Consider the following 25,962-nt stretch of genomic DNA (forward strand, 5'->3'; position numbering starts at 1 on the left):
GATGCCGAGTGTGCAACAGAGCAAACACAGAATATTTGTCACTGTGTGCATTGCCCCCAAGTACTCAGGAAGTGTGAGTGCTGAGACAGAAGATGTAGATTCGTAAGAAAAAAAAAAAGAACTTCAGATGAATTATCATAAAAAAGCACCATGCATGCTGTGTCCATGCTGTACACATTAAGACATTAAATGATTTGTTATGAAGTCAAATGTTCAACTGGATGACTTCTTAATTCCCAGATGAGAGGATATCGATGACTAATATGTGAACTTATGCTGTTTGAATCTAAACAGAAAAGGGGATTTGTGCTCTGTTCTCCCTCAAGCCTTAAAACGTTCATCTGTCAGTTGTTTTACAGCCTTTCCACTCATGCTCTCATGCTCCTCCGCTCACTATCTGTCTGTCTGTCTGGAGACAATGAGCGCTGAACTCGGAGCCATCCTGGAATCCACATGGAAACTTTCCGTGCATGACTGAGGAGGGGAAAAAAATTCTGATAATTGAGGGGGATGAGAGGCTGAGGGCTGATTCCTGGGTCGGCTTGGGTTTAGGCTTCTTTCTCGGCAGTAATCTAACAATCCCACCATGCCAATGAGAAAAGCAGTCCTAATGACACACAGCTGCAATGAATGGGGCCCCTCCACTTGGAAATTAGATGGTTGGTATAAGAGGAACCGAGAAGCAAGCCCCCATTTCCACAGACAAGACGTGCCTCTAGTCCAGTTCCCAGAAAACTAAACCACAAATGGATTTCAAGACCCAAGGATTTGGATGATGCTCCTGGTTTTTAATGTTTAACTGAATCGTTTTTGGGAAGTTGAGAGCTAAAATCATCACGTCAAATCCAGGCTAGACTGTGTTCCACCAGCTTCTGTAACTGAACACAGCCTCTCATTCAACATTTCTGTAATTTGTCTCTCTGAAATCATAAAGACCTTACAAAAGACTAACAATAAGGACTTGAAAACTTTGTGATTCTACTGAATTGCTTTGTAAGATTTTAGAACGATTGAGAATTTTCAACTTTTTTCTGATATAAAATTTTTGTTCTGCCTAAAACTGGCAAGTTCAGTGTTTTTTGTTATAACATTTGATTGTTGATGTGATTGCTAACCTGCAACCTGAAAACAAAGACATGTTAAATATATTTTTAATGATGGTCCTTATCCAGCAGACTTACCTATCATTATCCTTATCTAACACCCAACAACCAGCTGCACAATCTCATGTTTGGCTTTTTTTTTTTGTTTCATTTTTAAGCTGATACAAATTAGTTTCCATATTTTTGAAAGTTCCAGTTTCATTTCAGGTTAGTTTCTAACCCTAACCCTAACCACTATTTGTGCAGGATATGTATAAAGCCAGAGCCAGGACTGATTAGCCTAACTTAAAACAGGAAAACAGTCAAACCCTGATGAAAGAAAAAGGACTCTGTGAGATCTTAAACATCAGAAACAGCTTACTCTTGAACACTTTCTCTGGATAATGCCGGGCCATGTTTCAAATCTTCGTGCTGAACTATTTGCTTGTTTCAAGCTGTATATTTATATTTATATTTCAGAAACTGACTACACGCGTAGCTAAAAGAGTGGGAAAAATGACTTATTGTGATGAAAGCTCTGATGAGGGTATTCTGAATGGAACTTCAGAGCTTTGGTTTTCATAAAAAAATTCCTTTCCCAGAATGCTGAACGATTCCTCAATAGAGAAACCTACCTTCACACATAGCAATGCGCTTCAGTGATCACTCTCTTGATGCTTTCACCAGGAAATGAGGTAAAATCTGTGAGGAAATTAGCTGTTTGTATTCATATTTAAGCTAAAGCTAATATTGATTGACTCTATGCAGTGTAACAAGCCCTTATATGCACATGGGAGTGTGCCTGGAGCCGCCCCCTTCACATAATCACATGGTAATTATTCACTCAAGAGTACATAGCCCTGTTAACTGCAGCAGCCCAGACCAGCTGAATCTTGCTTGTAATGGGAAACAGCCGACTGCCGTTTATATTTTCATTTTCCTTCCTCATTTTTAAAGCTCCCAATTTTTCCATAGGGCAGTCATTTCCAAGGCTGACGTGAAACCAGACACCCAGGAGCCTTCATGGTGGAGGGCCAGAAACAACATAAGGCCGGCCCGACATCCTCTCACCTTCCCCAATCCCCCTTTCCTTCTTGTGCGACTGTTCCTGGGAAGGTAAACAGCCTTTCACTGTGTCAGAAATGGGATTTCATTCTGCTGCCGCGGCAGTTCCTTCATCTGGCCTTCTTTTCTGTCCCTCCCTCTCTTTGTTCTCCTCCCTTCCCATCGCTGCCACATCTGGAACCCAGCCCCTCATGTGGTCTGTGTTGTTTCTTACTTTTTTTTACTCGTGTTTAAAAGTCCTTTACCTTGTCTTGCTGGCAGTTTCTCTCCATCTGATGAGGTCTGCAATTCCATCTCACCATAACTGGTCACTCTGCAATTACATGCTCCTGCACAGAATCCCCCCCCCCCCCCCTTCTCTGTACAGCAGCACTGCTCATATGGCAGACCGAAATAGAATAGTTTCATGTCTGTTTGGATGGCGGCCCAGCTGAAACTATGCTCCGTCGCTTGACTGACAGTGGGATGTGGGCTTTTTCTCCCCAAGAAAAACCTTTAAGGCCGGTCACGTTTAGACTCTGAGCAGTCGCACTTCAGCAGGCTTCAGAGCTGCTTGGCCCAGCTGGGCTCCAACAAGGGGAACAGGGCAAGACAAAGTCAGACTGAGTGAAAGAGAGGACAGAGACAGACAGTCTGCAGGAGAGAAGACAAGAACCACAAGCTGAAACTATGAACCCTCCAGGGGAAAACCTCATCTTTTAGTTACGAAGTGGGTAAGTTTGGAAAACTGGTTCATTCTTATTTCAACTTCTGGAGAAAGTTGTGAAGATTTTGAGTCTTACATCTGAAAGTTTTTTGGGTTTTTTTTTTTTCAGTCAGTATGTTGCACCTGATTTGATATTTTGTAGATTATAGGAGATCCTATCCTTGTCAGATCCTCCAGACACCTTCAATAGCAATGCAGCTGTTCAGTTGTTCAGGGACAGACAGACATTACAACAGCAGCTTTTCCATTTGGCGATACAGTTATTGTATTTTGTTGAGTGCTTGAAGTGCCTTCGATTCACCAAATTGACGTCAGAGCCCCTTTTCTCTCTAAAAGAGCTCTTGACCGCTGTCCAACTCTCCTTTTTTATCACTTAAACCTTTAAAACTTTCTAAAGAAATCATTGTTGTAACAACGGTTCTAACTGAAAATTACAGCAGCACTGAGCTTCATTTACAGTGTTGCATGTTACAGTATCATCCTTGCCAAAGACATTACAAGAACAACAAATAAAATTCAACATAACAAATATAAAGAAATACATAAAAACTTCCAAAAACTAACTCTTGCAAACATTAAATAAATTCACGTAAGAGAAACGCAGAGAGTTAATACATTCATTGGCTGATACAATCCAGTACTTATCACTTTAAAATTCTACAGCGGGTTTACCAGAGCTATCTTCTGCAGGTGGAAATGATGAGAGCGAACCAGAGTGGGAACTTTAGAGGCTGCAAAACCAAAGCAGTGGGCAGAAAGCTGTTGAAGATCTCAAAAGAGTCAAAAGATGATCATGTGTCTGTCCCTCTCCAAGAAGTTTGCCTTTTCTTATAAATTATAACCAAAACATCTATAATAAACCTAAGATCGTATGTGCTGTATAGCTACACCTGTATTAGCACTGAGGATTAGTCTGAGATGTTTGCATGTCTTTAAACTAATCATAATCTTGGGGAGAGATAGGTAATGTTAAAGAGAGGTCTGGGTGGAGCTAAATGACAAAATCTGCTCACTCTATGTAGCTCCCACAGACAACAGATTAGCTGGACAGATGCAATAGTAACCATGACCCTGATGTAATTTGCTCTTGCTATGGGAATGCCACATGCAGTTTGTCCACCAGTTTCTACCAACTGGCCAAAAACAGAATTGTTTGAGTCAGAGTGACTCTCCATCTATCGGTACTTGTGGATTTTGCAGGATATAGATAATGGAATATTTTTGTGTGTCTGATCTTGTGGCGTCGTGTGCAGTGGCATTGCTGTCTTCATTCTGTCCTTCAAGGTCCTGAGCAAGGGTTACACTACTCAAACTGTGCCATTTTCATGGTGTCGCTTTGTGTTTACCCTCAGGAATTAAGTGCAGACTGTAGGATCTGACTTTGCATTCATCATGTGATTGGCTGCTCTCTCGTGATTACAGTGTTTTCCATGCGAGTTAGCTTGACAGCCGCTCTTTCATTTGATATCATTTTCAGAGCTCTGACTGTGTCTCGAGGACAGATTTTAGAGAGCAAAGCGGCTTAATTTGGAGGTTTAGTGCATGCACATTAAAAAAAGTTGTTTAGCTACAACCACAAATTAGTAGGCAAGTTGTCTTTGACTCAGCTTCTGCTGTTTCAAGATCAGTTGTGAGCCTCCTGCAGATGTTGAAATGTGTGGATAATATCTGTGCATCAAGGGTTCAGGCTTTGAGACAGCAGAAGCACATGAACACGCAAATTACACTTAGGCTATTTCTGCTTAAGACATTTCAACCAATAAATTTGAGACTAAATATTGTAACAGGGATAGTGTGGTGTATTCCATTCAGGAATACCTATATGAAAGTTTTGTGCATATTGGGAGACAGAGTGATGCTGCTGGCGACCAGAAAAGAGAGATGGCGAGTTAGTTAGCAGGTTGTAGTGAAGCTGGAATAAAAGCAGTGCAATGTATGTGCACTTTGGGCTTTTTGTCACAAAATTAGTTCTGTGATCCTTCCTCCGAAGTGCCCCATTCTTCCCACCTACAGTCCACTCTATAAGATAAGAAAGATTCACAACACTGAGGAAGAATATTGCAGGATTCTACACTGGCACATACATGCTTACATATATGTTAAATATACCTGAGATATTTTCCTCTGCACATTTCATAAATTCACTGTTAGTTAAAATAAATAATCCTAAAACTTACAGGTGAAAGGCAGATGTTCAGACAGAGACTCTCAAGGTCCAGAAAAGACGGGCAGCAAAAAACCACAATACAAGCTGGGCCCCAAATCTAAGAGAGTTAATTTACTACTGCTCTGTCATGAAAAGGTATGTTTCACTCTGGTCTATATTTTTCAGTTCGTCTTGCCTTTGTGTAGTCACTGTACGTCACTGTGATGGCAGGCTTATTACCACAGTTATGTAAAGCCTGCAATTAAAGGCCTATCCCAACTGTTAGCTGACTCAGTTGGTCTTTTTAAATGCAGTGAGAACACAGTCACTGCTAAAGTCATGTTTGTGTGGATATTTGGTTCTTATATGCTCACATTTTATAATGCACTGTAAAAAAGCAAAAAAACAACAAACTCTTGAATGCACTTATTTTCAAATAACTGCCTGAGATTATGACTCTTAGCATCTGTGTTGTGAGAACTAACACTTACTAATTAATACAATCAAGATACATATGAATGAGTGGCTGCTCAGTCAGTCACAAGCCTGTATGTTATATTTCTCCTCTGAGTCATGCTAGAGCTGTTTGGAGTAGCTCTATCTGGTCGTGTGGGAGTGGTGGTAGCTGGGACTGTGGAAAAAACAAGGATTACAGTGAGGCTGGCGGTGGCGATGAAGACACGGGCACCACGTGTGTGTGTGTGTGTGTGTGTGTGATGTGGTGGAGCAAGACAAATTCATCCTCTACTGCTTACCCATTTCTGGGTTGGAGGGATTGCTTGACTCAATCCCAGCTCACATTGGGTGGGGGCAGGGTACACCCTGGACAGGTCACCTGTCCATCGCAGGGCCAACACACAGAGACAGACAGAGACCAACAACCACTTCAGAGATTGCAATAAAAACAGATCAGTGGCACAGATCTTTGAATCATGTCTTTGCCCTTTTCATCTCAATGCCCTTCACACGGTGAATCCTCATAAGCTTCAAAGGGAGGAATGGCTCTAAATGATCAGATGAACTAAACACCAAATTTGTGACCTGGACCAGGCATTTGTGGCCATAAAAGTCATGTTGTCACCATGTAAGTACATGATACAGTAACTGAGAACACAGAGTTGGTTTGTGAGGTATAATTATAAAATTATTACTTTTCCTTCAGACAAATTCCTTCATTCATAATTTTTATCAATCCCACCTAGCTAGGTCCAGTATTCTCACAAAACATTGGAGTCATGTCATTTTACACAGACACTGATGTTCTCCAGAGGATGACTTCTACAGCTCTACTGATCAGCAAAATGTTCCCTTAATGCCACCATTTGGTTGATATTTTCATCTTTTGCTAAGATGACTTAAAACCCATTGAATGAATTGCCATGAGATGTGGTTCAAATATCCAAGTTCCCCTCAGGATCAATTGGAATACTTTGCTTCTTTTAATCTTGTGCCATTATTAGGGCCCAGAATACATCTGCAAAACTAATGATATTCCCACTAGCTTCAGCTTTTTTCGAGTTCAGTGCAATTCTTAGCAACACTTGTTTTAAGTAAAAAATATCTGAAAAGCAAGCCCATCCCTTAGGAAGGTTTTAACAGATTATTTTACATCAGCTGACAACTTAAACAACTTCTGTCTAATAAGACATGACCGGCCGGTGATATATCTGAATGCACAGTAGCTCTCCGTGCAATTTCTTCTTGCCTGCCTGGTGAACAGCTGAGGTGGGTGTGGTGTAGTCAACATCAAACATCAACCACACAGGCAGGTGTGGCCCTCACTCTGCTGCCACACTGTTTAATTGGGTTCTCTTTCCCCAGCTGCGAAGCCCAAGGTTTCCACAATGAAAAGCATGCTTCTCAGTCCCATCCCCGTACTCACTGTCTCAAGACATTAGGAGAGCGTCTAATGAGCAGTGACTGCGACTGAGGGTGTAACTGAACTTTGTGTCAACAGCTAAACCTGGAACTGTGAAGCTGCACACAAGTCTGGAACGCCAAAGCATTTTCCCGCTATCCTGGTTTAACAGAACTAGATTTCACCTCACCATGAAAACTTGTTTCATGATTGAATCGGCTGAAAGTGAGAGCTCACTCTCAGAGCTGCACCTGGCCAAGTCATTCTCCATTAGTAGCTTCTTTCTTTCTTTGCTGCTATTTTTCCATCCCTCATTGTGCCTATGTGGCCTCACTGGAGTCAGGACCAGGTCATTTTGGTTCTCCTCCCACAAGTCTGGTGTTCCCCAGAAGTTGTTGCTCAGCCAGTCCTCAGAAATTTTCCACCGAGATGCCCAGTCATCTCTTAAAGTAGAATAACAGTAGAACAGTTCTTCTCCCAAGATTATTCCCCATTACCTCTAAATTTTCTGTACTATTTTCCATCAGATGGTAAGATATTATAATATACACCTAATTGTCTATAAATACCACAATACAACTGCAGTAGTCGCTTGAAGTGGGTTATATTTAGAACATATTAATACCATATGTTAATCTGCAAACTTTCAAAAGGATTTTCAAGTAAGTGAAAAGACATTGAGATGGCTGAACTAGTTCGATTTCTGGCTCAGCCTGCACATATAGATAATGAGCCCTAGTTCCCCTAGTAACACCTGAAGCCCAGGCCATCACCTTCGGTAGCATTGTATTAATGTAGTCCATTTTCGAGATATTGAATGGATTATTTAAATGAAACTTTTCCAATGTATTGTTGGACATTGCAGGGAGTATGTGGGGTGTTCTGTTATGTCTAAAAAGTGAAATAAAGTTTCTGTCGCTGATTTTCCGTTGGGTCAATGACACTGCAATTATTACCAGTACAGAAATTGTTGTTTGAGCATGTCAGAACTTCAGTGATCAGAGATGCAGTCCAGGTCCAGGCCATTCGCTGATAAATGTAATAAATTTCTCCACTAACATGGCCACAGCAGGAGCTGACCTTTGACCCTGGAGCAACAGAGACAAACTCTTCTGCCATATGGAGCCAGCTGCCTGTCTCCGAAACTCAACACAGAGCAAGTTTTATGGCTTTTAAACAAGTGCGATCAAAGGACAGTTGTGTAAGAAGTGTCAGGAGATTGTTTTCTCTAAAAACACACTCCTGCAGTCAATTCAAACACTTAACTGTCAGTGAATTAGACCCCGGTATGATATATATTGAACACAAATGACTTTATTCTCATTCACATCGCTAAGTATAGACGCTGCACATATGCTTGTACATCTTCACCGCTGCTGTGTTATGGGCCATGGTGACTGTCATGTTTGTGACTCAGTGGAGCCTCTCTCTTTGGAGTGGGGACTCAATTAGGAGAGTGCAGGAATAAATTTTTGCGTAGGAGGGCCCAATATGGCAGCCACTCTGGGGCCCAAGGCTGGGCGATAAATCAATATCAGGCTGGTTGAATTTGTCAACTTAGAGCTTCTATTGGTTTTCATTGTTTTCTTTGCTGCTGTCTTTTGTTCCCATCTCCATCTGCTAATTGCACTGAGGTCATGGCTCCCTGGGCTTCAGTCTGTTTAGTTGTCTTTTCCTCAGATTGCCATCTATGTGGTTTGCTCTGTGGCCCTCAATACGGTTCATTGGGGAGATCATGAGAGGAAATGGAGGCTTCAGTACTTCTGCACGTCTATTTGTTGTGCGATTCACAGACGACAGAGGAGCCATACCTCTCTCCTGGTTGGGAAGAAGTCTTCAAACGGTTGAGAGCACCTCTGGGAGCCTTGAGGAGTTACTACTCCTTCTCTTGAGTGGTATCATTTTCTGTTTGGGTAACCCCCACACCTTCACTACAGCTGTCTATTCATAGCTCATACAGCTTCATACAGCGGCAATGACAAATCGGGCTAAGCAATTTAAATAGTGAAAGCAAACATTTTCACTATGTTCTTAAGTAAAAGGTGATTATGATCTGTAAACTGCGGATCTTCACTTGGGTTTTGACTCTTGGAACTTTCTACTTATTGTATGTTGTCTTATGTTGTATAAAGTGAAACTTGTGAGTTATTTTGATTATACAGCAGGTATACATTTTGTATTACCCCTTTGTGACCTACCATAGAACATCCACCAGAGCACATTTTCACATGATGTAGTGCCACTTCTTGGGAGCATTTTAATGTTCTAGACATTAATGCAACCCTTATACCTCAAATTATAGTAATATCTAGCTGTTTTGACTTTTGGAACTGTGATGTTTGAACAAAACAGGTACTACACTCCACTTCCTGTCCTGCCCAACCAGCCATACTGCCTTGTAGGATTTGGTCTCTACAAGTATTCATGTGAAATTTGCTACATGTTTATTAGTCAGAAGCTCAGTTATTTGATCCTGTTAGTTCACCAATCAGATGTAACTACAGCTCCAGAGACATGTGAGACATTGAGATAGTGTTTACGTCTTAAAACTGCAACTATATTTCCTAATGGACAGCAACTTTTCATGTAAATGTAACCGTCTAACTATTGAAAGAATGGATGATACGTGGACCAAAAACTCAAATTCTTACATTTGCAATGTCATATTAATAATGAGGCAATGGTTCATGTAAAATTCATGCATTCATTTATCTTTAAAGGCTTATCCGTTTCCGGGTCCCGGGGGGGTGCTGGAAACAATCCCTGGACCCTGGACAGGTCGCCAGTCCATCACAGGGCCATCACAGGGCCATCACAGGGCCATCACAGGGCCAACACACAGAGACAGACAGAGACCAACAACCACTCACACTCACACTCAGACCCACACACACAGGCATGGGGAGAACATGGAAACTCTGCACAGAAAGGCCCCAGGCCGGGAACCGAACCCATGCCCTTCTTGCTGTGGGGCAACAGCGCTAACTACTATGCTGCAGCGCTGCCCTTATGTAAAATTGCTTTAAAAAATGACTACATTTTCTTGTGTATGATTAATCGAATAATTGACTGCTAGTCTTAAGTCTAGTTTTAGATATAACTTTTCTCTGTTCATTGATTTGTAATTGTGAAAAGACATTTTCGGGTTTTATCCTTTGACTGCACATCACTTCATTATGCAAGGAAACTAAATGAATTGAAACTCAGACATTGTGGAAAACAAAGTCACACTTTAAATATTCGTATCTGTGAATTTTTAGAACAACTTAAATAAGAGATGGCAGATTTCTTGCCAGACTAAATTGCCTACAGAACTTGTGTATGTGTGTTTACTTTTTTTTGCTTTAAATGGAGAAAAAATAGCACTGGAATGGCTTTTGGAAGGCTCACATGTGGACACATACTGACCTTTTCTTGCATTGCTTGCGATTTTTGCAGCTGATATTTACTTATCACATTCACCCCATGTGTATCCCATTTAACCTGCACCGTTACTTCACTGGTGGAATAACAGTCAGAGGAAAACGCCTTAAAAAATTCTGCGCTGCTCTGAAGTGCTGCCTGTGTTCCTGGGCCCTGATCTGAGCAGAGAACCGATCCTCCACCCCTGATTCTTGCTCTTCCCTTCTCCCCTAAACCCACACACGGACCCAGCCCACCTAATTTACTCCCACCTCTTAATGCTAAACAGCTGTAGAGTTGACTCGCAAGGAATTGCTGCTATTACTTCTCCCTCCTTCCCTCTGCGCTTTTTCTCAGGAATTTTGTGTGTGTGGCCCCTCAGGTCACTCACCGGCCTGAATGTAGTGTCCAAACCAAGTATCCATCCAAGGTTTATTTATGATCTAGGCGTTGGATATGAGGTCATGAATTTACATAGCAGGTGCCCGTGGGTGGAGATGGATAGACAGACAGCAGGCCATAAATTGTGCGTATAGATCGTGCTTGACTCCGATGGTTTGTAGCTTCCTGGTCTTCCTTACATGTAAAGCTGGCCCACAACTGGGCCAATGCCATTTCCAAGGCACTCCATCTTACTCGTGGATGTGCGTTACATAAATGCCAGTGAGGTCATTCTCCATGTGATTGACAGGAGAAGATCAGGTAATGATGCCGAGGGTTGAAAACTCCTGCTGTCGGGAATCTGCTTCAAAGAATTGCTTTGGCCTGACGTCTGATGTCTGACCTGGAAGCTGATGACACAAATTTCAAGAATTTATCACAATTTTAAAACTCTGTCCGCAACACTCAAGACAATGCTGAAAGAGCAATAAACTTGCTGTGTAATCAGATAGCTGACAATAAGTTTTCTGCAATATTGTTATGTCTGTGTATGTATCACAGTATTATAAAATTATGTATTATATTAAAATTCATATATTAACTCAAACACAAGAGAGTGAATGTGGCAATGCTCGCTCTCCCTCACTCTTCAAGCTATCCTATAGCATAATGCCACAAAGGCCAAAATAAAAACAAAAACAAACAAAACTAAACAAAAGACAACACATCCTAAAACAACCTTTGAACCCCCACAGTATCGTCTTTAGGGGCCTCAAACCTGAATTGTATCTAATGATTATCAGGGAGGCAAATCTTGGATTGGCTCACTGGATTTATAAAACTTTCCCACTGAGTTTATGGTCTCAGTTGTTAGACTAGAGGACACAATGTGCTATAAGTTGTGAGGTAAAGTTTATTATCAACGAAATGCACACGAGATGACAAACAGTAAACAAGTAAAACAATAACTGCGATGTGTTTGATGTGTTATTTTTGATAGACTTTGTAAACAGTTACATTACACTATAAATGAAAATTTCACTCACTCATGACATTTTGTCATTTAGAGAAGCTGAGCCTTTTTACTAAGCTGTTTTATTGAGAGATCACGCTGAGTCTGAGCACTCCTACTGAAGAAGCTAGAAGCTGTGCACAGACTGACGGTGCCAGTTAGAGGTGTGGAGCTGAGTGTGTGTTGGGCCAATCCCTTCACCCGAGCAAATGTCAACAAGACAAGTGCTTCTGGAAAATCAAATCAAAAATCGTACAAGAGTTACATCAAGGCATGTTATATATAGAGCAAAACCTCTAATTCTTGTAAATGCTAGCTTCTTCTTGAATATGTGCATGTGTCTACAACAGCGGCTATAGTAGGGGAAAGGCCATTGTTATAGGCAATAAAACATGCTCGTGATATACACTTAACTCAAACAGGGGTTATTGTTCCCATCTTCATTACAGCACAGTAATCCATGCATTGGAAATGAGCCTTTTTAACCCCTTGAGATGATCTTGGTCGTGGATCTTTATTTTTTTTTATTTATTTTTTTTTTCCTTTTAGTTTTTCCCTACTTGGGGTCGCCACGGCACGCCAGCTCCAAGACTTCCATGATTGATTTGGCTACATTATTTCCTTTATCTGGGCTTGGGACCAGCACAAACCTACCACTGGTTTGCATTGTGGCTGGGATCTGAACCTGGGGCCTCTGTATGCAAAGCATACATGTTGTACCACTCAGCTATGTCCCTGACACGAGATATATTAATATCAGAATTGCAGCAGCAGAAGGGTGTGGCCTCCATCCCAGGTAAACCACAAGTAAAATTATTTATTTCATTCAAAATTGATTTATTATAATTGCAATTACAAATTGTGTTTCTAGTGTTCCAGCTAGTTTTTCAAGGTTTGTCAGAACTGGGATGTGGACGAGTCCTTATTCAGCAAATTGTGATCTGATGCATTTGTAATTCTGTGTAGTTCAATGTTTCTGTCATTTTAATACACGAACACTGCACTGAGGACGCTGGGAAAAAAAAAAAAGCAAACAGCACCTTTGGCACATTTTAGAGACTCCAGCCACACTTTTCATGACACTGTGGTTCTCTTTTGTGTTGCATTCAGGATCTGTTTTGGTTTGGTTCTCCCTGCTGATTTCATCTAGTTTTTGACAAAAGGCCAACCAGTCAAACCACAGGTTTTCAAACTGATGCACTTCTGTCTCCTGGTTTCAACCTCAGTGTTTGTTATTTTCCCGGCTCCAGTATGACTCAGCTGGCGTTTCATCGGAGGAAAGTGGTTTCTACTTTTGTTTCTCAGAGCTGGCGACTGCTTGTCCCTGATTTGGTTTTCCCCTCTCCTTTGCCATAAGGGCTGCCTCTTGGCCAATCACATTCTATCTCTGAGGTGTGGTTACAGTTAGGTCATACATGACAACACCCATCAATCTTGTTATTTTGAGCACCACAAAAGTTTATAACTTACTGATTTTTTTTTTAAACAAATGATCAAAAGAGGTTTTACAGGAATAGACAGAATCTGTCTGAGTATATCATGGCTAAACTTGGTTTCACTGTGTGTAAAAGTGTGGAGCTGCACGGTGTGCTTTGTTAGCAGGATGTGTCGAGTTGCTCTAAATGATTACGGTCATATACCCTAGTTTTATCTGACTACAGTGTACGCCAGTCTCCAATTATGTCAGTCTGACTCCCTATTAGCCATGTGGTGTGTGTGTTTTTCTACAGGCCTTACACATTCATTATTAAGGAGCTTGTGATGTTTTGCATGCCTTCGTCGCGCTGGTGTCAGGTACCCGTGCAATACCCCTCAGTGAACCAGACTGTGTCCGGATCCATTTCCAGTCTGCGACCAGAAAGAGCTGCTCCTGGAGCTACTGGACTCCACTTTAAAACCTTAAGTCAACTATGGATGTTGTCTCTTTCCCTGGCTGATTTCCCCATTATTTATCGGGCTAACTGTCCATGGAGTGGAGAAACTTAAAATGCACTTGGATATTTCTCTTGGCGTGATGCTGGGGCTATTTGAGCTCTCAGGAGGTATGGTGCTGCAATCATCTTTTTTTCTTTGAAACTAAGAATTATGGGTACTTTTATAGCTGACCATAAAGTTCCAGGACAACAGTACATTTGCAGGCTTGTGGTAAAGCAGTATAGTTGTTTATGCAGCTGAATTTCATCTTATTGGGGAAAATATTCCCAGATTGCTTTGGTGTTTGAAGAATGATGATTTAGCAAAAGCTGTTGTGATGATTCCAGCATCAGTCACAGCAACCTGCCCCCCTTCAATGGTGTGACACCAAAAAGTGTTGTTGATCATAGACCATTCTTGGGGTGACAGGTCTTTGAGTATTTGAGTGTTCATGCAACTTGACGCCATCTGATCATCTCCATATACAATGCTGGTTGCCTAGAAACCGTATGAGGGCATAGCATTTAGCTTCCGTATTATTAAACCAGAATAAGGAATGCTCCCAGACCTAAATAGATTGTTGAGTTTTTTGCCTTACAAGGGAATCTTCCCGTCATGTCTTCTCAGCACTGTGTTGGAGACTAAATTTCTAAATCTCAAACTGGTGCACTGCAGGGCAATTAGGGTTTCCAGAAAACAAACAAACCTGGCCTAATTTCTAGTAAAGCTATTTTTATAGAGCTTCTACTGTATTTGCTACTAAAAACAGCTGTGTGTGTGTGTGTGCCTGATGGGAAGACGGACAAAGCATTGCACTGCCTACTATTGTTACTATTTTCGCACTGAAACGTGCGAAGATTTTCAGTTGATGATTTTTTTTTAAAAACGCAGTGAAGATATTTCATTGCATGGACCAGATTATTTCGTCAATACTTTTAGATTCAGTTAAATTTTACAGATAAAGGCTGCTTTACGCCCACAAAAAAAAAAAAAGGCTGTGAACAACCAACATAAAAAAGCATAAGGTATAGAAGAGCCATTAACAAATAAGTATGAAAACAACAAACCCAAATTTAAAGATACAATACAAAAGAACTGTAAATATAAAGACACAGGCCATTGGTGGACAGGAACCAGACCTGTATGTTGTCATGTTATCTATTTGTCCAAAGATTGTATGATGATAAATTCTTAATCTGTTGAAAAATCTGCTGTAAAACCTCAAATGCTCTAATTGTCTTACTCTAAGACACCACAATAAAGTCAGAGCAAAAAAAATCAGGATTGACCCCATTTACTTTGGATGTACAAGAAACAGACAGCTAGCCCTCTAAATGAGAAACCGATGCACTAAGACATCCCACATGGGAGCCAATCTCAAGTCTCTGAAGGGAAGACAAGCCTGTAGATGTTTGAAAACAGCAAAGCAGCAGTCGTCTCATTTAGGCTCAGGCCTTAGGTGTCAGGGGTGCATTGCAACTGGGCCCATGATGCTCTAGTCAACAAACAGCTGAACTCATGCTGTGTCACATATGAGAGGCCGCCTTCTTTGTGGGGCTTCATTTCAAGAACTTCACATGATCTTCAAAACTTAGATGCATGTGTGCTCACAGCCCGAGATTAAAAGCATGCATAAAAAATAAATAAGCACCAAGATAGAATACTAGAGTACTCGGTACTAGTGTTTCATCCAAGAACCTTCAGACTGCCACATTTGACTGTTTGCCGCTTGAAAAAGTAAGAAAACTTTTGTTTGGTAAAAATAGCCAAAATAAAATGTTCCTGCTCTGTGCAACTTGAGACCCGCAGCAGATAGAGTACAAATGGCAGAAGTACAGCGGAGCAAAACTGTGGTTCAGCTGTCAGACTCTTTGCAGGGGGAGCATTTTTCATGACATTCAAGACCGTCTTCTCTGTGGAGGCTGGTGGCAGATGTTGAAGGGACTCTCCTTTTCCCGAATTGATTTTTAGAGTCGGAGACTCAAGTGTTCCATTAAGGATGCACTGTAGCCCAATTTCTGCAGATCCACCAACACTTTTATCTAAAACCATGAGTAGCAGACCAATGCGACCCTCACAGAAACTTTTTGTAACTCCTGATTCACTCGTTTATTTTGTTGTGGTGTTTCACACTCACACATCATTGTCCTTTACATCAGAATCACCTATCAGTTCCTGGGTTTTATTTGGTGCAAGGTATCTTCATTTCCCACTGCTTCCTAAGCTGCTTCCCATCCTTGTGTTCTAAGTGTTGCTGCAATGGTTAGTCTATCTATCTGTCTTGTGCACAGCATGGTAGTGACCTGTGGTTTGTGTGTTTGAATAAGAGGCAAATTATGAACACTTTGAATGAACGCACCAAGCAGCTGCAGTCCATAATAATCAAAAACATATAATTATCATTGTTGTTACTTGCCATCTGTACATTTTTGTGTTCAATGTGATGCATTTTGCTAATCAATATTGACTGAATTAAAAAAACAAACAACTATTGATGTGTGGAGAGCATGGAATGAGCGATCAGTGTCTCGGGGACCGAGCCCACCAAGATGTCCCTCAAAGCAACGTCTCAATAAGTATTCACATCATGAGGATGAGCGTGTGGCTCACTGCAGTGTTCAGACTCTGCGGTCTCCACCACATCTGAAACTCAAGTACTGAAGAAATATTTCCCTGTTACGAACCCCTACTCTGAAAAACCCAGAGAATGGTTAATGTAACTACAGTCTCTGGCAATTCATGTTGGAGCACACTTTCACTACAAACTACACAATCCAACTCCCACATTACCTGTTATATTCTCATCTTCCTCACTTCTTTTGACTCTTCCAATTTCCTTCCAAAACACTGTGCAGCCACTTTTTGTAGTAAAAAGTATATGGAAATGGGAGCAGTGCTTCCTCTCCATCCGCCTACATAATTATTCCTGACATCATGGTGTGTCACAGTCAGACCTGTGACGGTGTCCAAGCCCCTGTCACCATCACCCAGAGACATGTGTTGAGACACTTTTTCTATCATTAGCCACACAGTTATAGAATATGATTTTGTGCGTCTTTTGTACTTTTTTGTGCTTCCCACTGTTTTTGACTTGGGTGACAGATATGATTGAGGAGAAATCTGGCGTACGTGTTATTTTGACGGATCACCGGAAGACCAGGAAGTAGGAAGAGCTGCTGCAGAGCTGCAGGCTGCTATTTTAAACATACTTGACAAAAATATTGAGTATTAAGTTTTGGCATACTTCACAGCAGATTGCGTGGGTTTGCTCAGGGTTAACCTGAACCCTAACCCAAGCTTCATGAAATAAAGTATGAAATGAATCCATTCAAACATCCAGCAAAATCCACTTTGCATGAACACACTCTTGTATGGTGAGTAAAACAAATAATAAAAATAACTAAATGAAATTAATAATAATTTATGAGAGGTTCAGAGAAAATACTCAGATTAAAGTCATGAAATTACAGTAAAAACATTTAGATATGTTTTATTTAGATTTATTTAGATTCTATATGATATCTATCATATCATGATCGCAAAAAAACCTACTTAGGAACTTTAATTTTTTAAGTTTAGTCAAACTGAAATATATACATATACAGTACATCAGTGATGTGAGGTTTGTCGTTGGGGAGGCACTGACTCGCAATTCAGTTGGCAGATTTTACTCTGACTGCTCGTTATGTTTCATATCAGAAATCCTTACACACAAGTAGGGCTACATTTGGCAGTTAAATTTATAGCGACTCAGAAGGAACATATTTGCTCTTGCAATTCCACAGTACAAAAACATTAAATACAAACAAAAGTGTGCAAAAAACAGAGTTCCAATTCTGACAAAAAATGTGACAAGACAACACAACCAGTTTGAATTCAAACCCATTTTTGTCCTGAACTGAACTATTCCTGTTGTTTTTAAAAGCTTTAAGCTAAAGCCTGAGGGTAGTTTATTTTGTCAGTAATCTCAAGATTACTAAACATTATCAGTTCCTTAATGTGGAAACCAAATCCTCCATGTTCAGGGTGAAAATCCAGTGCAGGTGTTACGTTGATGTTCTTTGAATTTTCACAAGAGTAAACCGAGTCGTAACCTTGAACTGCAGGCTCACTATCGCCCCCTACATTGAGGCAGCGGTACTGGCTGATTTTTCTTGTGGATTCATGTCAGATCAATTAGACTGAAATATTACACACATACACACATACGATCGCCGAACACTATGGAAATTAAGACGTATAATAAAAGTGTCTCCAAACATGATTATTGGAAATATTAGAAACATGCAGCGAAATGGCAACAAGCACGCGCCAAATGCACGCGCTCAATCCAGTTTGTGAGAGATCTGGGGTGAGGCATGGCCTGTCACTGCCTCATCTCTCATCTCCACAGAATTACAGCGATTTTGACTATAAAAATGATCAAAACTAATAGGAACCACACCGAAATTGCATTGAAAGCACAGACCAGTGGACAAATATATGTAATATTTAATTATTTCTTTTTTACTTCTCATGATGAGCCTCACATGCCTCCCCTGACCACACGTCCGGTATATTATTATTATCATTATTATTATTTTACCTCTGTTGACTTTAACTGCAATCAGTCTATGTAACAAGCAAAGGCTCAACCCAGAGACAATAATTGGAACTGGATAACAAATTACTAGATAGCTGTGTGTGTGTGTGTGTTTTGTTTTTTCCTTTTCGGTAAATTTACCACTGATGTTGGTTTTTCCTTAACTTTATTGACAAGGACTCTGAAGTACTGTAGTACATGTACTCTTTATGTACTAAGCACTAGGGGTGAGCTGGATACTTGGCTGAGACAATTGTGACGAGTAGCAGAACCATACGAGTAACATCAGTCAATATCCTGCTGGGCTGAAGGAAATCCTCCTCAGGGCGTCCTGTGATAGGACAGAGCGCGACACGTCATACTCCGAAAGCCACGCCCACTGTCCAGTAGTTATCTTAAAACATTATTTCAGCATGTCAGATGATTATTTTAACACACTAGCTGCACCGGAGAAAAAATGGTATGGTCTTTCTCCTTGTCCCTTCTGCTTGCCTTCATTTTCATGGATAAATCGCCCCACTGAATGGTCAGAGCTGACATACATCCATATATATTGAGGCTTACAAAAAATATAGCAACTTCTGATCAACCCATATCAATTTCAGGCTTAAAATACAACTTTCATCAAAACCACGCCCACTTCTTGTTTAAGTCCCGCCCCTTCCCAGTAAGAATAATGTAGATGGTTGAATAGATACAAAGTGGTGTACTCACTCATCCCTACTAAGCACTCGAAAGTCGAGTTAAACTTGAAAGCAGTGTATTATTCAGAAGAAAAGCCAACAGAGTTGTGACAAGTTATGGATGTTGCAGATCTGAGGATTTCAAGGTGACCAAAACCACCGCTCTGTTTGCATGCTAATTTTCAGCTTTTTGATGCTATAAGGCCTCTGAAACTTAAAGAAGCAGGTTCCTTTTTTCTTTTTTGCACTATCAATGTAGCTGTACTGAAACTAGAGCTGATCCAAAGATAGTCGTCACTGTTTGCATGGACATTCATCATAGTTCTCAAGTGGGTGTGCAAGTTTTATGTTAAGCAGCGCTGAATGGAGTGGTGGTAGCCTGAGGGTTGGGCTCATATCCAAGAAGTTTCCTCAGAAGGTCACTCACATCCCTTGACAGTCTGGGAAAATGTGAGCAGCCAACAATGCAATGCAATGATTCCCAGTTGCTCTGCTCACTTTTGATGTGGTTATGCAAACGAGTAGCTGGGTGTCATTAAAGCAACACGTTTTTTGTGCCAGTCACACGGGAAGTTAGCTTTTGCATCTGGGTTTCTTAGATTGACTTTGAAATGAAAAATTCAAAAATTAAAGAGAGATCTTTAACAGAAACATGCTGAGTGTAAATTTAGAAGAAAATAAGTTTGTCAGCAAATAATGTTTGAAAAGGAAAAGGAAAAATCCACGCTGACTTTCTTGAAGATATACATGTTTGACTGTAAAATGTTAGCCTGGCATGACATAATCTAAATTTAAAATACTTTGGCCTTGCCAGTGTTATCAGTGAAATGCTCTGGATTTAGACTCACTGTGATAATGGGTAAGAGGGTAACTGGGCTGTTGTGTCTGGAGCAACAAGTCTGGCTCATGTGTTCAAGAAACACTTTGATGGACGACTTCATTTAGTCAGTTTATCATAAACATGGGCTGTATAATCCAGTCAACCACTTTTTAAACAGTCGAACCATCAGGATTCTCCAGAGCTTTTAAAAGCTTCTTTATAAGGCACTAAAATAGGAATTTAATGTATGAAATTATTGTGTATTTTAATAACCACGAACATAGCCTGTCAGGGGAATGGCGTAAAAGCTTTGCTCCATAATGGAGAAACTTGAGCTGACTCAACCGTCGAGCAGTCGCAGTTCGCAGCAGGAATTATCTGCTCCTCTCTGTGGGTCTCTCTGTCCCAGTACAAGGGCCCACTTACAGCTGGCCCACTGTGTGTGGGATGAGAATGTCAGCTCCATGGCTGAGCGCGGGCTGCTTCCAGCTTGTTCCCACCCAGCCACCCATGCAGTACCCACCGAGCTCTGCTTTCCTCTTCACATGACAGTCTTGTGGTGAGACGGTGACCGCTGTCTCCTCCTGCAAACCTAGTCTCCGGCTCAATGACAGGACAAGAGCAGCACGGCACCCAGAGTCGTCCATTCAGGGCATGTCCACTGTATTTAGAGGCCAGAGGCCAGGGACAGATGCTTTGGTAGAGGCTTTCTTAAGTCTGTCAGTTAAGATAGCAGCAAAAAGAGAAACTCTTGCCGTTTAATCGCTGGCAGCCCTGAGACAAAGCCAAACCATAAGGAACTGGTTATAAAATGAGGGACTCCTGAAACAAGAAGGATGTTAAATGTGGACTGTGTAGCCTGGCTTACTCCATCACACTGAGGCAGCCTGGTTTTTGCCTCTCAAAATGGTGAGTGTCTGAAATTGAGTTTGATTTCTTTTGGTTTTGTCAAAGAAAAAGGGATTGTCAGAGCTAGAGCATGGTGAGGTACTGTTTTCTGCTCAACAGTTACTGTATTTTTTTCAGTGGTTTTACCTAGAATCTGCAGAGGCATTCAGCTTCACCACAGCATCGTAAAAAGCTCTTGGAATGTTTTTTAACGGGTGATTCTGCAGCTCAGACATTGACAAAAAGAATAGCTACATAAGAAAGAAGCTAAGAGGATCAGGGTTTCGTGTCTACTTGAAATTTCTATTTAGTATCCAGACAAATATACAAATATATGTGACTGTCGGTATTACTACATAGCAAGGGTTGTCAACTCCCTGAAAAATAAATAAGGGACACCTAGTTGGTACGTGTCCCAATATGGAACAATTCTGTTTTTCAAGGGATGTTTGGCAACCCTATACAGTACATGGCTAAGGTGGGCCATGACAGCTGTTTACAAGCCAAGAGGAAATGTCAGAGCTTTCTACAGATATTACAGAGGTATGCAAATGTTGACAACTGTTGGTGTCACTTTCTTCTCCTACTGAAGTTAGCATGCTAACTAGCTGACCCTGGCCACTTTCTGATAGCGGCTCAATGTAACCTCCATTCTGCCCTGAAGACATAAAGCTGATCAGTAGTAGAACCCTTTGTCTTACAAAAACAGGAGCCAAAGATCTTGTCAATCACCACATCCTGTGATGCATTTAGTGCCAGAGAAAACAAGTAGACTGTTTTAATCACAGTCAGCTGATCTGAAATATTGGGATTGAACAATCAATCAATTATAGTCATCTTGAGACAGCCAAATATTGTTGTCCTGTGTAATTGCCCCCAAGTTTAATGACCATACTGTTATACTGTCAAAGCACAGTATTTTAAAACCCTCGCTCTGCCAGCTCTGTAATTATACAATCACAATGAATTCTCAGATAACTGGGAATGTTGTGTACTCTCCATCCCGTGAAATAAATGTGTTGTCAGTCTGTCAGCCTTTTATAGGTCAAAATGTCAAAATTTGAAATGCATTTATTGTGGAAAATGGTGTCACTGAAAAAAAGAAATTCACTTTATATATTATATTATATTGTACTTATTCCTGATCTCTTGTCTAAAGATAAAGAGCCAACATAAAAAAATATAGGGTGATTCATTGGTCATTTTCAATTATCCTTATTACCCACAAGTTCTGTCTTAATGTTCATGAAGGCAGATGGGAAGGAACTCTTGAGAGAGATATTTGTGTTAAAGGCAAAGTTGGTGTGACTAAAGAGGAACAGACACCACACAAAACATCCCTACAAAACTGAAAATGACAGAAACATGTGCACATAGACACAGCAACATTTAAATCCCCCTCTGCACACATGCAAGGGATAAATATGTGCTGCAGTAAATCTGAGAAGCACCCTCTGACAATTTCCTTTACACACACAAGTCACTGAGTGGTTGTTTTCTTACCCGGCGTGTGACATAAGGCTGAGACAGAGGTGTCCTTTGTTTGGCTCACCTACAGTCGACACATTCTCCACGGCAACCGAGTCAGGAAACCCTCAGGGCCACTCAGGTGTCAGCCCAGACATGAAAAGAAATGTCCACCACTGCAAGAAAATTAGCCAGATTCTGGTCAAAGCTGACCATCTGCTGAGGAAACTCACATTTCTGTGGCATTTTTTTTTTTTTTTTTTTACCATAATGGACTCTGGCATGTGCACCACATAATACAGGCTTTATTTCAAACTAAGAAAAGACACATCTTTATCTCTTACCTTACCTCATTACATAAATTCTAATGACATAAAAATGCTTTCTGCGCCAACACTGAATCATCCAGGATGCTGTGAAAGAAACAATTTCAGCAGACCTTCCCTCCTCCCTTGTGTGTCGCGGGCAGCCAGTGGCCACTCACTCGCAGTGACAGAGATCACTTCCAGCACAGTGGTCCTTAACACAGCACTTAGTGGCACATTCTAAGTGCTCAAGACTGAATTGCGTGAATGGACAACTCATCTCCATTTGTATGGTAATCCACTGAAGAGCTGTGTTATGAGCTGAAGGCTCATGTAATGGAATCTACTGCATCTGCGTCTCATGGGCTGTGGTGATTAACTGTACTTAATCACAGTGCCAATATAATTTACCTACACTTTTACTGTACTAATCTAACACTGCAATTACACCAGAGCTCATTTGATGGTATTCTGGCCTGTCGCTACAATTTGTTAGGGAAGTGTATTTTTCTCCCCTCATGCATAGCTTTTTCTGTCAGTTTTCCTGTGTCCCGGCACAGCGGTGGTATCATTTTGATAAGCCGTGATGCTCGCTCTGAAAATGGCCCTGAAGGAGCCATGCCAACGCTGCAGCTAACATACCCCCTCCTCTCTTGCTTCCTCTCCCTCTCTGCATCTGCTTTCTATTCTCTCCCTCTTTTTCTGTCCCTATTACAACTATATATCTCTTAACCAATTAATCCTTCTGGATATCTCTTTATCTATGTCAATGACTCAGTCGTCCAGCCCCCTTAAAAAAAGCAGCTTTTTTCCTTATCCATCATAAACTAGTTCCTTTCTTAGTCGTAGTTACGTAACCTGGGGTGTTTTGGAGCAAGTGGAGCGAACAGTTGAACCAGAGTCGGGGACTCCTCTGATGTGCCGCTCGGTCATTGTAGGTCGGCTCCATTACTGCGAAACTGAAAAAGCAGGCAAACATGTGATCGAACCTGCAACATCTCACATTCCGCTCCTCTCAGATGCTTTTTCTCTGTTTTTCAAGCGTTTTTCTCTCTGCAGCAAAAGATCACCACAACACAGGAAGCATTCCATAAAATGGGGGCTACCACAGCTGAAACCTGCCATGTGACACTGGCAGGGAGTGTGATTGTGTTCATGAGAAAGTGAGATAGTGTCAGTTTGTAACTACCTGCTAATTATGCTGCATGGCAAACATGAAATTCGTAACCACACCACTGCAGGATATCATTAACTAAAAGGATTAGAGTGTGGCTCAGGCAGGAGGGCATCCTCAGCTTCCCCCGATTGAAAATGGACTAATCTAAATGGGATACATCAATAAAACGGAGGAATAAAGTTGCAGGCACTTAAGAGCGTCAGCCCCTTTTGCCCAGGCTCAAAGTAGAGAAGAGAGTCACTGGCTGGCAGCCAGCCAATAAATTAGAAGATAAGAAATATTATTCTACTGGCACACCAGCAGCTTGCAGCTCTTTAAAACAGGGCGGTTTATTGATAATTGAATTACTTGGAGGGAAAAAAAGACAAGACAAGAATAGAAAGCTTGGAGGCAGATCAATAAGGAGATACTGTAGTGGATAGTGCTGCGGTGGCAGCAACACAGCCAGCAGGATGCGGAACATGTGCTTGTGTGTATGGTTCTGCATTCAAAGTGTGTTTAAATTGTGACACTGTATGTTGTGCAATGATGTTACCTGTAGTAAAATGTCACGTCTTTAAGGCATTCTCACTGTGACTAAGGAAGAGACCATCGTTCATGCCCTCCAGTCTGGACATACATGTTGCATGTTTTGTGTTTTAGGTGCTGAGCTGAAGTAAGATGGCCTCCGACAGAATGGCAACTCCTCAGAGCAGCTCCAGACAGAGCAGCTCGCTCTCATCCTCACCGATGAGGTAAGTAGCAGCAGTGCTGTCTGACCACTGTGGATCTGAAGCAGCTCACACACACACAAACACACAAGCAGCAGGCCTGATCCGGGCGCACACAGTCATAGATGGTTCATTGAGGAAATAAATTACTGAAACAATGTTTCTTTTGTGCTGATCAAAGCATCATAAACTTGCTTTTTAAGCACAGCTGCATTAAGTGTGTTTGCACAGAGCAATTTTTTTTGTACATTCTCTTGAAAATGTACAGAAGGTTTTGGCTGAGCTAGAGTAGTTTTTTTTTTTTACATGTGACATGTTATGATATGTCAACAACACACTGACATTTGATTTCTTCCACGATCAACATTTTCAAGTTCTCCTGCTACTCACAGATATGTTTTAGACTTTAACTCCATTGGCGGCTAAAACAAAAACCAAAAAAATAAGTTGTAAGTTGTATCACCCCAGTACCCGGTGAGGGAATGGACTGATTTGATAAGAGAAATTAATCTCAAAAGCAAAAAAGCAAAAAACAAAACTTACCTTGGAAACTCATATAGGAGTTTTAGAACTCTGCCCGGGTTGAAGCACGAAGTGTCACCTGAGCAGGAAGATATACAGAAATGCTACCAAAATTCCTCAAGGACGACAAAATGGATCTTCCCCTCACTCCTACTGCATACTCACCAATTTACACACAGACCACAAAGCATTAAAAGCAACACAACAATGACAGGAACTATGGAAACACAGTTTTGAATGGCAAAAATTTTCAATTTTGGGCTCTAATCTCTGAAAAAGTGTTAAAATAAATAAATAAATGGAAAAAGTAGCATCTATTAGAGGAGAGTTTTGGTGGCTGTTTGAGACTTAGGGAAGATGGGTTTATTCTCATGTTATGCCCCCAAAATCTATGGATCAGACATAACAGTTAGCTGAGGGATAGCCTAACAGCCGCTCAATATATATCTATATGACGCTTTATTCCCCATGTTGAATGTGATTTTCTATGGCCAAATTGATGCAACACAACAAAACAACATGCTGTCAATAATAACCATGATAGCAAGAAACAACCCTTTTGTTTCATCTGGAAATGGGCCCCCCAAAAAGGCGGCATACTTTGGTGCTTATCTCCCCCTGATAATGTGCTGTAATGGGGACGATGGTGTGAGAGATGCTGGTATCATGGCAGCTGTCATTGGAGCAGAGATTGAGGTTTACAGTGGTGACGGGGTCTACATGTGTCATTAGTCATCCTCAGTGGTTTGGGAGGAGCTGCGTGGTGATGAATCACAGGCATGTTTGGCAACAGAGGGAAGCAGGTTGCATATTGGGCTTGATAGTACATGAGTTGAAAGTCGGAAATGTCGGCAATTACACACACTCACTCACAAATTTATTTAAAAGTTATAAAGAAAAACTAGAAGGTGCAACTGCATCAATACTCGGTTCTTCGCAGTGCTGCCAACAGCCAATAAAACTACAAATAAAATCCCTTACACTACTCTTGCATTGAAGAGTATTGAATCAGGTTTCCTCCTCAAATGCTAAAATAACAGGAAACAGAGTTTATGGGCTTGAGCAAGTCTGAGTTTCTTGAATGAAGGACTTTTTCTTATTTATAATAAGCCATAACAGTAATTAGCAAGAATCAGCCATTTTTAAATGCTGATAAACCTGCCAGGGTATGCTGAGCAGGACAACCCGAATGTCATCACAATCACAAAGCACGCACACACACACACACAGAAGAAAGAGGGA

General features: G+C 41.1%; 1 protein-coding gene across 1 annotated transcript in view; it reads left to right on the forward strand.

The window, feature by feature from the left end:
• The first annotated feature begins 2,682 nt into the window (after positions 1-2,682).
• The window catches only part of insc (INSC spindle orientation adaptor protein), a 56,256-nt gene continuing 32,976 nt past the window's right edge, over positions 2,683-25,962 (forward strand). The window contains exons 1-2 of the mRNA XM_029522738.1: positions 2,683-2,860; positions 24,131-24,222. Of these exons, the coding sequence (XP_029378598.1) occupies positions 24,149-24,222 (74 nt within the window). The 5' untranslated portion in view covers positions 2,683-2,860; positions 24,131-24,148. The remainder of the gene's footprint in view (positions 2,861-24,130; positions 24,223-25,962) is intronic.

The sequence above is a fragment of the Echeneis naucrates genome, chromosome 16 (assembly GCF_900963305.1).
Source record: "Echeneis naucrates chromosome 16, fEcheNa1.1, whole genome shotgun sequence".
Classification (NCBI taxonomy): Eukaryota; Metazoa; Chordata; class Actinopteri; order Carangiformes; family Echeneidae; genus Echeneis; species Echeneis naucrates.